Source organism: Muscardinus avellanarius, assembly GCF_963383645.1.
Source record: "Muscardinus avellanarius genome assembly, chromosome: 6".
Lineage (NCBI taxonomy): Eukaryota > Metazoa > Chordata > Mammalia > Rodentia > Gliridae > Muscardinus > Muscardinus avellanarius.
Window position 1 is genome coordinate 99,060,785 of NC_137791.1, and position 16,833 is coordinate 99,077,617.

The window sequence follows — 16,833 nt, forward strand, 5'->3', positions numbered from 1 at the left end:
CATTCATCTACTTAAATGTGTGCATTTTGTGTGTGTGTGTGTGTGTGTGTGTGTGTGTGTGTGTGTGTGTGTTACTGGAGATATTGAATTCAGGAGCATTCTACCTCTGAACTATACCTGTAGCCCTTTTTATTTTTTTATTTTGAAAGAGGGTCTCACTAAGTTGCAGATGGCCTCACTAAGTTGCTGAGACTGGCCATGAGCCTCTGATCCACCCATCTCAGTCTTCCAAGTACTGGAATTACAAGCACATGCCGTCACACCCAGCTGAGTGTGTGCATTTTAGGATGAGTTGATCAAGAATTCAAGTCCATAATAAATTACATGTTTTGTAGGAATTCCACTGAAATACTTCCATGGTGGAGGCCAGTGATTAAAAATATCTTTATTTAGGATTTTTTTTAGACTCAGATTAGGTCTTTCATGTCTTAGAGGACAAATGCTAGGCTCTTGGTTGTTTTTCTAAATGAGAACATTTGGTGTTCTTTGTTGAATTTGAAGACTTTGTCTCTTATCTATAGATGTTTCAAGAATTCAGCCTGGGCTGGAAGTATAATAGCTATCTGGTGAGGCAAAAGTATATATCAAGTCCCTAAATTCTCTTGACAGTATATTGACTTTGCTACCTGTATGTAACTATCAAAAACATATGGACATTTATTTAATCACCAATACAAATCAGAATTTGACTGCCCTCTAAGACTTGCCAAATGCTCAGTGGAGACATCTGGTATTCAAGAAAGTGAGTCAAAGGGAATGTGACCCTGCATGTCTCTTGGCTCTACAATTTCTATCTATAAAGCCAGATCATCTGGAAACAGTATGTCTGAGCTCTACTATTTTGGCAAAAAATCCTTTATGGAGATAGTTGTGATTTTATTTTGTGTCCTAATCTGTCGGGGCCCACTCGGCAGGACCGAGGTGGCACCCAGGCTTGTTGCCAGCATGGACTCAAGATGGCGCCTGGGCTTGCAGCCAAGTCACGAGGCTCACGAGGCTGGCGGTGCCCTGAGCCTGCGCAGTGAGCCCTATCAGGCGCCTTACGGATGATTAGTGACGCAGCGCCTCGTGCTACCACCTGCCCGCCCAGGAGAAGGTTAAAAAAGCGCGCATGCCCTAGCGGGCGAGAGCTAAGAGGGTTGGTGAAGTGATGAGGGAGAGGATAGAAGACTGATGTTGTTTTTACCTGAGAGGGCGTTGAGAGAGCATTAAAGAGGAACGGGAACTGTATAAGAACCTGGGGTAATAAAACTGCTTGAGGAAGATCGTGTAAGAGTCGTCACTGCGCACGACACTAATCTTTTAGAGTTGGTCAATAGAAAAAACATCCTTTTGAAGAATGTTTCTGCATTCTCAACAAAACCACAGTCAAGAAAGCATCTGTTTTATTACCTAATAGTCTCTAATAATCCCTGATTCTAGGATTTACATTGCAATTTCCTTCTACAGTTTATTCCCAGGAAAAATTTCTAACTTCACATGTTATAACTATTTCCTTCAGGACAGTCTCCTTATTGACTGACTTCCATGATATTTAAAGGACAGATCTGGTCCTCTGTAGTAGTAAGTCTAGCCAAGGCCACTGGTCCTACATAAGTAAACCATGGGGAAGGAATACAGAACCTTGTTGTAAATTTTAAATTGAGATATAATTTATATATCATAAAATTCACCATTTAAAAGTTTATAATTTAAATTTTTATTACATTCACAAAGTTAGGCAATTATCAACATTAATTAAAAATATTTTTATTACCCTAGCAGTCACTTCTCATTTTTCTGTTTGGGCATTTAAGAATTCTGGGGACTGTGGCTTTACCTCACTGATAGACCACTTACCTAATATGCATGAAGCCCTGGTTTCAACCCAATAACACACACACACACACACACACACACACACACACACACACACACAAATAAATAAATAAATAATAAAATCCTCGGGTTTTAATTTGAGTGAAAGGGAGAGCCTCTTATTTTTTTTTTTTTTTTTTTTTTTTTGGTGCTGGGGTTCCTGGAAACCCTTGCTACCTCCGGGCTACTCTCCCAGACCTATTTTATATTTTTATTTGGAAACAGGGTCTCTTACGCCAGCATGGCTGGCTTCGAACCTGGGCGATCCTCCTGTCTCCGCCTCCCAAGCGCGGGGATTACAAGCGTGCGCCACCACGCCCGGCTAAAGGGAGAGCCTCTTAAGGGTTTTGCGAAGATGTGAAATAGTACTTTGGCTTCTGTATTGAGAGTGGGTTGTAGATAGATCCAGATGGGAGCAGGAAGGCAGGTTTGAAAGCCAGTGAATACTCCAACGGAGATAGTTTGGTATGTTAGCAGAGAATGTGTTGGTAAATGGTTTCATACTATATTTTTAAAGTAGAGACAACAGAAGTTCCTAACAGAGATTGGGTATTGGATGGGGGTCAAGACAAAGAGAAGAAGCAAGAATGATTTAAAAGTGTCCGGCTGAGCAGCTGGAATTAAGGAAGTGAGAGGGAAGAAGTGCCCGAAGGGGATGAGGAAGAATGTCCATCTAGGTAGGAGTCCATGATATCCTGGAAACCAAGCGAAGGAGGTAGATTCTAGGAAGAGGTTATGGTCAATCCTGTTGATGCTTCAGAGAAGTAAAGTAAAATAAGGGCTGAAAACTGTTGGAGTCAGCAATATGCAGGCCATAGAGTCAAGCAGTTTCAGTGGCATGAAAGGGCACAGAAGCCTAAGAGATCATGGAAGAGACCAACAAAAGCAAACACTGAACTTTTTTGAGGAATTTTTCTTTAAAGGGGAGCAAAGAAATGTGGGCAGTGGCTGGCGGTGGGTGGCTGGTGGTGGGCTGGGCAGCAGTTTGGTGATTTCACTTCCCTGGAAACAGTCAATGGCTGGAATCCTAATAAAGCTCTCGCTGCTGAAGTATGAGCATCATGTTCAATACATAATATTCTGTCAAAAGTCTTCTTTTTTTCTATGCTTTGCTTTATCAAATGAGTTTGGACAATTTCCAGCTGTGGAGTCCATCATAAACTAATCCATCTTCCTTTAGCCTCCTTTCCCTCTGTGTGCTCCTTCTGTGTCTCTGCTGGTTTGTCTTTTATCTGCGTTCCTTGGGCACATTCGACTCTGCCCCGGCGTCTGCATTCTATGCATCCTTTTCTCTACTCTCTACCCAAATCGTTCAGGTCCTTGCTCATGCCCCAAGAAGCCTTTCTCATCTATCTATCTATCTATCTATCTATCTATCTATCTATCTATTTATTATTTATTTATTTTTATGTGGATCATATTAAAAATGGCATACATTCAGACTGTGCTTGGTGTGCTCTCCCCCCACTTCCCCTTCCCCCCTCCCAACAATGAGTGTCAGGTTGACCATGCTACATTCACTTTCTCATCATCTCAATTTGATTTTCTCCAAAGCTTTTTGTAGTGCTTTAAAATTGGTACTATATCTCCCTCTAAATTCTATAATGGTGTATACTATTGGTATTGGTTTCTTTTATTTTTATCTTATTTTCCAGAGTAGATTATACAAAATAATAATGAATAGTCTTTATTATGTGATGGGCTGCTCTGTGTACTTGATACATATTGTCTTGATTTATCCACATGAGAATCCCGTAAGGTAAAAAGCACGTGTTTCTACTTTACGTATGAGGATATAAAAGCATTGATCTATTGAAGTCTCAGAGCTGGAATTAGAAGCCAGGACACAAATCCAAGCGACGGAGGGGGCTTCTTAGGGATGAGGTGTAGATCTTCAAAATACCTCAATTCAATAAACATAACCTGATTGATATGGTCAAACAGTTTCTTAAATAGAATAACTTTTTAGCATTATTTATGTTGAAGTTTCATGACAAGTCTTAGCATCAATTGATGATGTTGCCATTGTAGGATTTCTAAGTGAAGAGCAGTTAGGAGATGAGGGTTAGGTAAAATTAATCATGCAAGATCACTTTCTAAAAGGTAACTTATAGAAACAAGAAGGTGCTTGGCATATCCTAAGTAGAAATCACCTGATGTAAACTCATGAAATTCATATATCTACTTTGGAGCTTGTCTGGCAGACATGTCTCTCCAGCATAGGTAATTAATCTCTTATACATTTAGCCAAGAGGCTGGCTAATTGAAAAAATACTGAATTAAAGAAACAAATGATTTTTTAATTTAAAATACTTATAATTGATTATTGTTTTATACTACTAACAAGATGTTTAAGAAGTAATTTTTAATTTAATTTTCTAGTTGATATTAGAATTATAGATTTAGTAGTTATATTTTACAAATTTATATTTTTATATCATAAATTTAGAATTCTTATGTTGGAAATGGATTAAATATTTAGTTTCATTGATTTTTAGTATTATAAAATATGATCATTATAATTTAATATTATAATCCAATCATCTCTGCTCACTTTGCTTTAAGGTACCCTTTGTCACGTGTATTTATAAATACAGCTGTTATAATCCAACTCTGAGGTAGACAAATAGATTGTAAGCAAAGAGAACTTTTTTTCAGGTAGAATTGCAATAAAATGTTTATTTATTTTTTACACCAGGGATTGAACTCAGGGGCATTCTCTTCTGAGCTACACCCCCAGCCCTTTTTATTTTGAAGTAGGTTCTGGCTAAGTTGCTGATAGTCTCCCTAAGTTGATGAGGTTGGTCTCAAAGCAACAATCTTCCTGTCTCTGCCCCCCAAGTACTAGAATTACGGGCAGGTTCCACTACGTCCAGGTTTAAAATTTTATTTAAAAAATATCAAATTTACTAAAAACAAAGCAAACTCAGACGTTCTGCCCTGCTTTAGACATCTCTATAGAGGGCAGTTTTGTTGAACAAAGCACAAGCTGAGCTGTCTAACCAGACAAACGATTCAGTAGTAGCGATAACTCATGCTTTGTCTAAAACCTATTAAGGCCTTTTTTGTCAAAATTTCCAGCTCATCCTTCTACTTGATGAGTAATCTGTTAGCTAGCCTTCAGGATTAATACATCTCATCTATAGGAAACAAAGAGAGGTAATCATATTACAAGGTTTAAAAAAAAAAAACTTTGGAAAGCAGACACTAAATGTTAACTGGAAATATTCCAAGTTCTGAACAGGGCACATAGAATCTCAAATAATCTATCTTGCCCACTCTGCAAGATTTTGGGATTTGAACCCAGGGGCATTCTACCTCCCAGCTACACCCCCAGCCCTGTTTTTTATTCTTTACTTTGTAACAGGGTCTCACTGAGTTGCAAAGCATCTCACTAAATAGCTGAGGCTGTCCTCGAACTGTGATCCTCCTGTCTCAGCTTCCCAAGTACCGGATTACAAGCGTGCACCATCTCACCTGGCTCCCCCACTGTGCATTTTAAATCATCTTTAGATCTCTAATTTATCTCTATAAATGCTAAATAACTATTTGTTCTACTGTGTCTTGGGGGGACTAGTGAAAAGTTCACACATCCAGTACAAACACAGTACATATTCAGTACAATCAGTATTTTATTTTATTTTTTTGCGGGTCTGGGGATGGAACCCAGAGGCATTTGACCTCCGAGCTACACCCCCCCTGCCCAATTTCTTATTCTTTAATTAGAAACAGGGTCTCACAGTTGCAGAGGGCCTCACTAAGTAGCTGAGGCTGTCCGCGAACCGCGATCCTCCGGTCTCAGCCTCCTGAATGCTGGGATTACAAGTGTGCGCCACCACGCCCGGCTTAGAATACATTTTAAAGCAGTTTGTTAACTTGATTTATAGCATGTTAATATGTAGACATATGGTATGTGGGTCTCCATGTGTATTCTTGCTCGAGGCATTAGATTAGATTGTTTTTAGAAGTCTCCTTTTCAGTTTATGACTCAATGGCTGTGGCAGAGGTATTTTAACTACCTTCCCTATACAGATTCTTTTAGGAGACAGTGACTTTGATGCTTACCCCCTGGCAAAGAGCTTTTTCTTCTTTTGCTCTCTATCCAGTGAAGCTTCCTTAATTTGTCTCTTGATATTACATGGAAAAAGATACTAAGTATTTAAGCAAAAGCAATCCCAATCATCAAAATAAGTCTTGAACAACTATTAAGTTTCATATACTTTTTAATAGCATTATTTATCTTACACACATAGTTTTTTTCTTGTGGTACTAGGGTGGAACCCAGGGGCTTTTCTACCTCCAGGCTATACTCCCAGACCTATTTTATACTTTATTTGGAAACAGGGTCTCACTAAGTTGCTGAGAGCCTCACTAAGTAGCCGAGGCTGGCTTCGAACCTATGCGATCCTCCTGTCTCAGCCTCCCAAGCACTGGGATTACAAGCATGTACCACTATGCCCAGCTCACACATAGTTTTAAAAATAAAAAAATACAGAACACACACACACACACACACACACACACACACACACACACACACATATATATAAAATTACTATTTAAAAGGGAAAGTCATAATATTAATTAAACATTTAAATTTTTATTTGGTGATTTTATTTCGAAGAATTGGTTCTAAAATCATTCGTATGTTGCTAAAGGTGAATGCTTAGAATGGTAACTGCTGCTACTTATTTATTGCCAAACATTGGAATCAACCTATATGTGCATCAGTAGTAGAGTGTTTAAGAATGAACATTCAAGCCGGGCGTGGTGGCGCACGCTTGGAATCCCAGCATTTGGGAGGCTGAGACCGGAGGATCGTGGTTCACGGACAGCCTCAGCTACTTAGTGAGGCCCTCTGCAACTCAGTGACACCCGGTTTCAAAATAAAGACTAAAAAATAGGGCAGGGGGTGTAGCTCGGCAGTCGAATGCCCCTGGATTCCATCCCCAGACTCACAAAAAATTAAAAATAAAAAAAGAATGAACATTCATATAATGAACACTATGCAATATCAAAAGAACATGGCGAATGCTATTAATGAAGGAGGACCACGTAATGTTTGCAGCATAGGAAGTGGCACTCCTGCGCCAGACCATAGGAATACAATGACCAGTTCTGTCATCTGCCTGCTGGGTGACTTTTTTCTTTGCTTCAATTTTTTTTTTTTTTTTTTTTACCTACAACATGGGGGAGTAATAATAGAATCAGAGTTATTGAGAGGATGAAACAAGTTAGTCATTTAGGATTTGTAATATAGAAAAGAGTTAACACATGTTAGCAAATTAGCAGCACATATAACAATTGGCACGGATCAACAAAAAAAGGGTCACGTCTATGTGAATTATAGAAGAAGCGTAGGCACCATTTACAGTCATTAGTTCTACACATCTGAAATGGGGGAAGAAAATTTTTTATTATATATATTTTGCTATTGTTTGTGAACTCTATAACTTTATTACTTTAAAAATGGGTCATAGGAGAAACTCTAGAAAAAAAGATACTATAGATGAGCAAATAAGGAAACCTAACTGAGGGGGATGGAAGGGGGAAAGAAGGAAATTCTCTAATGTACATGATGTATATTAACAAAAATATCAAAGCCAATCACTAAGCCAAACATGAGAAGGATGGAGGGGGAGAAGATGGGGGACAGGAATGGGTAAGGGCTAATTGGGTACTGTGTGCATGTATGCCTCTACTATCTTATACTTCAGTAAGATAGATGTATGAATACAATGCACCAATAAAAATTTTTAAAAACTTTTAAAAATTTAAAAACATTCAAGGAAATTCTCCATACAACTGATGAAAGCAATATTTAAAATACATAAGGAAATCAAATAATTCAATCACAAAATATTAAAAAACCTGATTAAAAATGGACTAAGGACATGAATAGGCTTTTCTTAAAAGAAGATACAGAAATGACCAATAGTTGAAACAGAAGCCATTCAATATCCCGAATCATCAGAAAAATGCAAGTCAAAATTACAGCGAAATATTTCCTCACACATGTTAGAACAATAGTTGTAAAAAAGAAAACACAGCTCGGTATGGTGGTGCATGCTTATAATCGCAGTACAGGAGGATCACACGTTCAAGGACAGCCTCGACAAGTAGTGAGACTCTCTTCAACCTAGTGAGACCCTGTTCCAAAACAAAAATAAAATAGGGTTGGAGGTGCATCTTGGAGACTGAATGCCCCTTAGTTCTTTCCCAGTACCCACCTCACAAATAAATAAATAAATAAATAAATAAATAAATAAATAAATAAATAAATGAAAAAAGAAAACATATTAAATGTGTTAGTAAGCATATACAGAAAGAGAAACATTACTTATACATTGTTGGTGGAAATATTCATTGGAAACCAGTATGTAGATTCCTCAAAAAATTAAAAATACAACTACTATATCATTCATCAGTTCCACTTCTGGGTATACAGCTGAAGGAGAGGCACTCAGTATCTCAAGAGCTATGTGCACACCAGACTTAGGGTAGCATCATTCATTACAACAGCCAAGACATGGAAACAACCCACGTCCAAAGTATCCACCAATAAATGAATGAGCAAAGAGTGAGAAACACAAATATTATTACACTTTAAAAAAAGATAAATTATGCTGTTAGAGACAACATGGATGAGCTTGGAGGACATACTATTAAGTGAAATCAACCAGGCACAGAAAGTCAAATACCACATAATCTTGTTTATTTGTAAAACCTATAAAAGTAAACAGAAGAATGGTATTTTTCTAGGGGCTGGGGGTCAGGGGTTAGGGAGAGAGATTTGATAAGAAGTTAAAAGATTGAGCTATGTGTGATCAACAGGTTCTCAGATCTAATGTAGAGCATGATGACTATATTTAATAATATTGTATTATTGAATACAGACTTGTATTATTGGATACAGAATATTGACTTGAAATTTGCTAAAATTGTTGATCTTAAGTGTTCTTACCACAAAGTGTAACTGTGTGAAGTGATGGACATCTTAATTAGCTTCCCCGTTGGAGTCATTACATACCACAGACCTATTTAAATATATCACACGGCATTCCTTAAATATATGAAAATTTTTATTTGTTAAGTATACCTTGATAGAGCTGGGAAAGTGAACAAAGGGAAGTCATTCAGATGCTCAGGTTCTGACGGACATCAGAAATAGAACTATATGGATCCACTGTTTGTATTTTTAATGAGCTGTAAGATGACATTTCTAGTGCTGAAAGATTCATTTTTGTGCCTGAGAAACATGTCGGTGTTTAAGAATTTTATGGGAAACTAATTTGAAGGCTGACACTCGCTTCTCCTTAGTGATGAATTTCTAAAACTTTTTACCTGATATAACTGGAAGATTGAGGCTAACTCACCTTTTTTGCTGGAAGCTCATGACTGAAATGCAGAAACATCCCATGTGCTGTGCTCTAGGGAGCCCTGCCTCAAAGTAGCTGAAGGGACGGCAATTGTCCTACAGAGAGCCAGTGCAAATCCTAGGCAGCATCGCACTACTTATGGAAGTTCCTTGTTGCCCAGTGAATATCTGGTTAAAAGAATCACCTGCTTAAAACAATACAATCTGAAGTTGTTCTTTCTTTGGATTGTTGCTGGTAAAATGCCCACGTCTAGGGAGCTCACAGTTCTATTGCAGAAAGATATTTTCAGGATGTAGGTATTAGAAGAAATACTAAGACTGATATGTATGTGTGACTTCTGATTATTTATTTATTTATTTATTTATTTATTTATGGTACTCAAGATTGAACCCAAGGGCACTCTATTTGGGCTACACCCCCAGCCCCTCTTTATTTTATTTTGAAACAGGGTCTCATTAAGTTGCTTAGGTTGGCCTTGAACCTGCGATCCTCCTTTTCTCAACCTCCCAATTACAGGCAAAACCTGAATACCTTTGATACCTGAGACTTTTAAAACTTTGATATAAACCAGACCCAGTAAGACGCTGGGTTCTGGGCGGGGGTCGCGGGCTGGGCACGCCAGATGGGGCCCGGGTCGCGGGACTCTGGGCCCCAGACCGAACTGCGCATAGCACGCCAGACCCCTGGAGAAACCAGGCCAAGTAAGACGCTGGGTTCTGGGCTGGGGTCGCGGGCTGGGCACGCCAGATGGGGCCCGGGTCGCGGGACTCTGGGCCCCAGGCAGAACTGCGAGTAGCACGCCAGATCCCTGGAGAAACCAGGCCCAGTAAGACGCTGGGTTCTGGGCGGGGGTCGCGGGCTGGGCACGCCAGATGGGGCCCCGGGTCGCGGGACTCTGGGCCCCTGCCGAACTGCGCGTAGCACGCCAGACCCCTGGAGAAACCAGACCCAGTAAGACGCTGGGTTCTGGGCAGGGGTCGCGGGCTGGGCACGCCAGATGGGGCCCGGGTCGCGGGACTCTGGGCCCCAGGCAGAACTGCGAGTAGCACGCCAGACCCCTGGAGAAACAAGGCCCAGTAAGACGCTGGGTTCTGGGCGGGGGTCGAGCACAGGGCACGCCAGCTGGGGCCCGGATCGCGGGACTCTGGGTCCCGGCCGAACTGCGAGTAGCACGCCAGACCCCTGGAGAAACCGGGCCCAGAACAGAAAAAGATAAAGAAAAATATCGGAGAGGTGGTAAGAAAGCCGTTATGGATGCCAGGACACTGGAGATGCAGACAAAACTTATCTAAATGCACTGGAACTTATGGAAAAATTCGCCGTGAAAGAGGACTGCTATTTCTCTATATTGTTAAGAATCTCAGACATCACATATAAGGAGAGAGTTTAGCGGAGACCAAGGAGAAATGCGGTGTTGAAAGAGTTCTTCGCGATGGTGGTAGAGACTTGTATTCAGGAGAAGCAGAAACCGGATCTTACCAACTTTATTTTTTTGGAGAAATTACACCAAATGTCGAATGCTACCATCACGCATGCTTAGGAACACTGGACAACATTCAGAGTGGAAAAAGAGCCTGGGAAGGATTTGAAACGGTGGAGGCAGTGGCAATGCCAGTGGCCAATATTCGGGGGAGGCAGAGATCTGATACATTACAACTGGAACCTTTGAAATACTAACCACAGAGACAGTGATCGGAACCTGCTGAGGGGTTAGGCGGGCGCCGGGGCCAGTGTCCGACATCGGAGCTTGCTGTGAGGCAGGGCCACTACTGAGGCCTCCGTGGCCGGGATTGGAACCTGCAGAGGGGTTAGACCGATGCTGGGGCCAGCGAGGCCGGCATTAGAGCCTGCCATGATGCAAGGCTTGTGCTAGGGCCTCCGAGGTCGGGTCCGGAACTTGCTGAGGGGTTAGGCCGGTGCTGGGGTCAGCGAGGCCGGCATCGGAGCCTGCCGTGAGGCAAGGCCAGTGTTGGGGCCCCCGAGGACGGGACCGGAGCCTGCTGAGGGGTTAGGCCGGTGCTGGGGCCAGCGAGGCTGGCATCAGAGCCTGCCATGAGGCAAGGCCGGTACTTGGGCCTCCGAGGCCAGGATAAGAGCCTGCCGAGGGGTTAGGCCGGTGCTGGGGCCTCCGAGGCCAGGATAAGAGCCTGCTGAGGGGTTAGGCCGGTGCTGGGGCCAGCGAGGCCGGCATCGGAGCCTGCCTTGAGGCAAGGCCGGTACTGGGGCCTCCGAGGTCGGGTCCGGAACTTGCTGAGGGGTTAGGCTGGTGCTGGGGTCAGCGAGGCCGGCATCAGAGCCTGCCCTGAGGCAAGGCCAGTGTTGGGGCCCCCGAGGACGGGACCGGAGCCTGCTGAGGGGTTAGGCCGGTGCTGGGGCCAGCGAGGCTGGCATCAGAGCCTGCTATGAGGCAAGGCCGGTACTTGGGCCTCCGAGGCCAGGATAAGAGCCTGCCGAGGGGTTAGGCCGGTGCTGGGGCCTCCGAGGCCAGGATAAGAGCCTGCTGAGGGGTTAGGCCGGTGCTGGGGCCAGCGAGGCCGGCATCGGAGCCTGCCGTGAGGCAAGGCCAGTACTGGGGCCTCCGAGGCCAGGATAAGAGCCTGCCAAGGGGTTAGGCCGGTGCTGGGGCCAGCGAGGCCGGCATCGGAGCCTGCCTTGAGGAATGACCAGTGCTGGGGCCTCCGAGGCCGGGATCGGAGCATGCCGAGGGGTTAGGCCGCTGCTGGGGCCAGCGAGGCCGGCATCGGAGCCTGCCGTGAGGCAAGGCCGGTACTGGGGCCTCCGAGGCCAGGACAAGAGCCTGCCGAGGGGTTAGGCCGGTACTGGGGCCAGCGAGGCCGGCATCGGAGCCTGCCGTGAGGCAAGGCCGGTACTGGGGCCTCCGAGGCCAGGATAAGAGCTTGCCGAGGGGTTAGGCCGGTGCTGGGGCCAACGAGGCCGGCAGCGGAGCCTGCCGTGAGGCATGACCAGTGCTGGGGCCTCCGAGGCCGGGATCGGAGCATGCCGAGGGGTTAGGCCGGTGCTGGGGCCAGCGAGACCGGCATCGGAGCCTGCCCTGAGGCAAGGCCAGTACTGGGGCCTCCGAGGCCAGGATAAGAGCCTGCCAAGGGGTTAGGCCGGTGCTGGGGCCAGCGAGGCCGGCAGCGGAGCCTGCCTTGAGGCATGACCAGTGCTGGGGCCTCCGAGGCCGGGATCGGAGCATGCCGAGGGGTTAGGCCGGTGCTGGGGCCAGCGAGACCGGCATCGGAGCCTGCCGTGAGGCAAGGCCGGTACTGGGGCCTCCGAGGCCAGGATAAGAGCCTGCCAAGGGGCTAGGCCGGTGCTGGGGCCAGCGAGGCCGGCATCGGAGCCTGCCTTGAGGCATGACCAGTGCTGGGGCCTCCGAGGCTGGGATCGGAGCCTGCCGAGGGGTTAGGCCGCTGCTGGGGCCAGCGAGGCCGGCATCGGAGCCTGCCGTGAGGCAAGCCCGGTACTGGGGCCTCCGAGGCCAGGATAAGAGCTTGCCGAGGGGTTAGGCCGGTGCTGGGGCCAACGAGGCCGGCAGCGGAGCCTGCCGTGAGGCATGACCAGTACTGGGGCCTCCGAGGCCGGGATCGGATCCTGCCGAGGGGTTAGGCCGGTGCTGGGGCCAGCGAGGCCGGCATCGGAGCCTGCCCTGAGGCAAGGCCAGTACTGGGGCCTCCGAGGCCAGGATAAGAGCCTGCCAAGGGGTTAGGCCAGTGCTGGGGCCAGCGAGGCCGGCATCGGAGCTTGCCTTGAGGCATGACCAATGCTGGGGCCTCCGAGGCCGGGATCGGAGCCTGCCGAGGGGTTAGGCCTCTGCTGGGGCCAGTGAGGCCGGCATCGGAGCCTGCCGTGAGGCAAGGCCGGTACTGGGGCCTCCGAGGCCAGGATAAGAGCCTGCTGAGGGGTTAGTCCGGTGCTGGGGCCAGCGAGGCCGGCATCGGAGCCTGCCTTGAGGCAAGGCCAGTACTGGGGCCTCGAGGCCAGGATAAGAGCCTGCCGAGGGGTTAGGCCGGTGCTGGGGCCAGCGAGGCCGGCATCGGAGCCTGCCGTGAGGCAAGCCCGGTACTGGGGCCTCCGAGGCCAGGATAAGAGCTTGCCGAGAGGTTAGGCCGGTGCTGGGGCCAACGAGGCCGGCAGCGGAACCTGCCGTGAGGCATGACCAGTCCTGGGGCCTCCGAGGCCGGGATCGGATCCTGCCGAGGGGTTAGGCCGGTGCTGGGGCCAGCGAGGCCGGCATCGGAGCCTGCCGTGAGGCAAGGCCGGTACTGGGGCCTCCGAGGCCAGGATAAGAGCTTGCCGAGGGGTTAGGCCGGTGCTGGGGCCAACGAGGCCGGCAGCGGAGCCTGCCGTGAGGCATGACCAGTGCTGGGGCCTCCGAGGCCGGGATCGGATCCTGCCGAGGGGTTAGGCCGGTGCTGGGGCCAGCGAGGCCGGCATCGGAGCCTGCCTTGAGGCATGACCAGTGCTGGGGCCTCCGAGGCCGGGATCGGAGCCTGTCGAGGGGTTAGGCCGCTGCTGGGGCCAGTGAGGCCGGCATTGGAGCCTGCCGTGAGGCAAGGCCGGTACTGGGGCCTCCGAGGCCAGGATAAGAGCCTGCTGAGGGGTTAGGCCGGTGCTGGGGCCAGCGAGGCTGGCATCGGAGCCTGCCTTGAGGCAAGGCCGGTACTGGGGCCTCCGAGGCCAGGATAAGAGCTTGCCGAGAGGTTAGGCCGGTGCTGGGGCCAACGAGGCCGGCAGCGGAGCCTGCCGTGAGGCATGACCAGTCCTGGGGCCTCCGAGGTCGGGATCGGAGCATGCCGAGGGGTTAGGCCGGTGCTGGGGCCAGCGAGGCCGGCATCGGAGCCTGCTGTGAGGCAAGGCCGGTACTGGGGCCTCCGAGGCCAGGATAAGAGCCTGCCAAGGGGCTAGGCCGGTGCTGGGGCCAGCGAGGCCGGCATCGGAGCCTGCCTTGAGGCATGACCAGTGCTGGGGCCTCCGAGGCCAGGATAAGAGCTTGCCGAGGGGTTAGGCCGGTGCTGGGGCCAACGAGGCCGGCAGCGGAGCCTGCCGTGAGGCATGACCAGTGCTGGGGCCTCCGAGGCCGGGATCGGAGCCTGCCGAGGGGTTAGGCCGCTGCTGGGGCCAGCGAGGCCGGCATCGGAGCCTGCCGTGAGGCAAGGCCGGTACTGGGGCCTCTGAGGCCAGGATAAGAGCCTGTCAAGGGGTTAGGCCGGTGCTGGGGCCAGTGAGGCCGGCATCGGAGCCTGCCGTGAGGCATTACCAGTGTTGGGGCCTCCGAGGCCGGGATTGGAATCCTGCCAAGGGGTTAGACCGGTGCAGGGGCCAATGGCCAGCATCGGAGCCTGGCGTGAGGCAAGTTCACTCCTCGGCCTCCAAGGTCGGGACCAAAGCCAGCTTAGGGGTTTGACCGGTTCAGGGGCCAGCGAGACCAGAACTGGGTCCTCCCATGAGGCAAGGCTGCTGCGTGAGCCAGCGAGGTCTGGATCAGTCCACTGAGTAGCCAGGCCACTACTGGGACCATCAAGAGTGGGATTGGTACTTGCAACGCAGCATGCACAGAGAAATATCGCAGAAAATATAAATCAGACGCTTCTCTTAATCAGCAATAACTAGGAGGAAAAGGGCAACAGGTAGAGGTTGAGCTATAGAAAGGGCCCTATAGTGAAGCAACTAATGTGATCAATCAGAGGGTATGTAATACTGGAGGACGGAGCCTCTTTAAAATGCAGGAGGTACATAAACAAATGTATCAAAGTAAATCACCAAAGAAGTGTGGGATGGAGGGAGGGGGAGGGAATGGGACGGGGGCTGGAGGAGGGCTAATTGGATGATGTGTGCTTGTATATCCTCTCAAGTCTTGTACTCCAATGTGATTGATATATGACTACAATGCACCAATTTAAAAAATAAATTAATTAAAAAAAAAGAAATCCATTAAATAATTAGGAATAATAGTTATTACACTGAAAACCATAAAATATTACCTAGAGAAGTAGAGGGAAACATAAATCATTGAAGAGAAGTACTATGCTTAGGGACCAGAAGATTCAATGATGATCAAATGCTAAATCTTTCCTAATCAAGTTACCAAACTTTCTGTAGCCATTTTTGTTGTTGAAAATATGAAACTGATTGCAAAATCTATATGGAAATTAAAGGACCTAAATTATTCAAAACAATTTGAAATACATAAAAACATGTAAGTCTTACAATTCCTGATTTAAAAACTTATTTTGAAGTTACCCTAAATAAAACAGGGTAGTATTTATTTCAGAAGAAGCATACTGAGCAATAAAACAGAATTTTTCCTAGAAATAAAGTCACACCTACATTGTCAACTGTTTTAGTTTTATAAAGGTGCCAAAGTTATTTAATGGAGAATGAATAGTCTTTTTAGCATGAGGGATTTAAATAATTGGCATCTAGATGCCAAATAACGAAATTTAGCACCGAGTTCACAACAGATTATAAACCTAAACGTAAGATTGAAAACAATAAATCAAGCAAAAACAAAAGCAAAATTGACTTAAATGAGGAAAGATACCAGTAGAATTGTGGAAGGAGATCTGGGGAGGGAAGGAGAGAGGGCAAAAGGGAGAGCTGATGAAAGAAAGTGTTCAAATGATCCGATGTCTCTATGTCAAGTTGTCAAATGGTATTCCAAAATTATGAACAGGAATGAGGAAGGGGTGGGATGGGGGAAATAAGGTGCTGTGTGCATGTATGTTTCTATCGCTCTGAACCTCAATATGACATAAAATTGCAATGCATAAATAAAATATATTAAAATAAAAAAAATAAAACTTTGATATAGTGTAACCATATTTATTTGAGTGGTAGAATGAGACAGCCACAGGAATGTATTGGTGGAGATTGAGTACTAAGTAGGGCAAAATAGTATCATCTTTTGTCTTTGTTTTTGAGAGTTCTGCCTAATTTTTAGAGCATGAAGATTTTGCAGTAATTTGAAAAACATTCTCTTATATTTTTATTCTAAGTAGATAGTAAGTGGCCATTGATTTGCTTTGTTACTTATTTTATTTTAAGGTATTGTGATATTTCAGAATTGCAATAGAAAAAGAAAAAAGTCCAACCAGCTCTCTAAATTTAATTTTACCTTTGATCTTTGCTTGAAGTTGCTCGTGCTTCTCAGAAGTTGGAACTCTTACATTGTATGTTATAATTCTAATAGCTTATGAAGTTCAAATATTTGTCAGCAGAGAGAATGATTAGAACAGCTGTAATAATTTGGACCTCTATTGCCTCTGTAAACTTTTAGTAACTTCTCCTCACACTAATTACGTCTCATGCAAAATCCCTCTTAATCCAAATTCTCCTATTAAAATGTTGACTTATAATTTAATGCTTATTTATTAAAGAGGATGAGGGCAAAATAATGATAATACCTGCCCAAAGATCCCTGTTCTTTGCCTATTTATCTGTTATCTGCCTTATATCAGAGAACCATCTATGACCGCATCCATTCAAGAACATGAGAAAGACCAGCAGTGGCTGATGTTACACTCCAACTGGAGAAGCCTCAATGGAACCACTTTGCAGGAACTGCTGGTCCACGGGTAAGAATTCTGTCCCA

General features: G+C 46.1%; 1 protein-coding gene across 1 annotated transcript in view; it reads left to right on the forward strand.

Annotated features, from left to right (window-relative positions):
- CORIN (corin, serine peptidase) overlaps positions 1 to 16,833 on the forward strand; it is a gene marked incomplete at both ends in the record, with an annotated part of 277,623 nt that overhangs the window by 237,525 nt on the left and 23,265 nt on the right. The window contains one exon of the mRNA XM_080697928.1: positions 16,700 to 16,816. Coding sequence (XP_080554054.1) covers positions 16,700 to 16,816 — 117 coding nt within the window. The remainder of the gene's footprint in view (positions 1 to 16,699; positions 16,817 to 16,833) is intronic.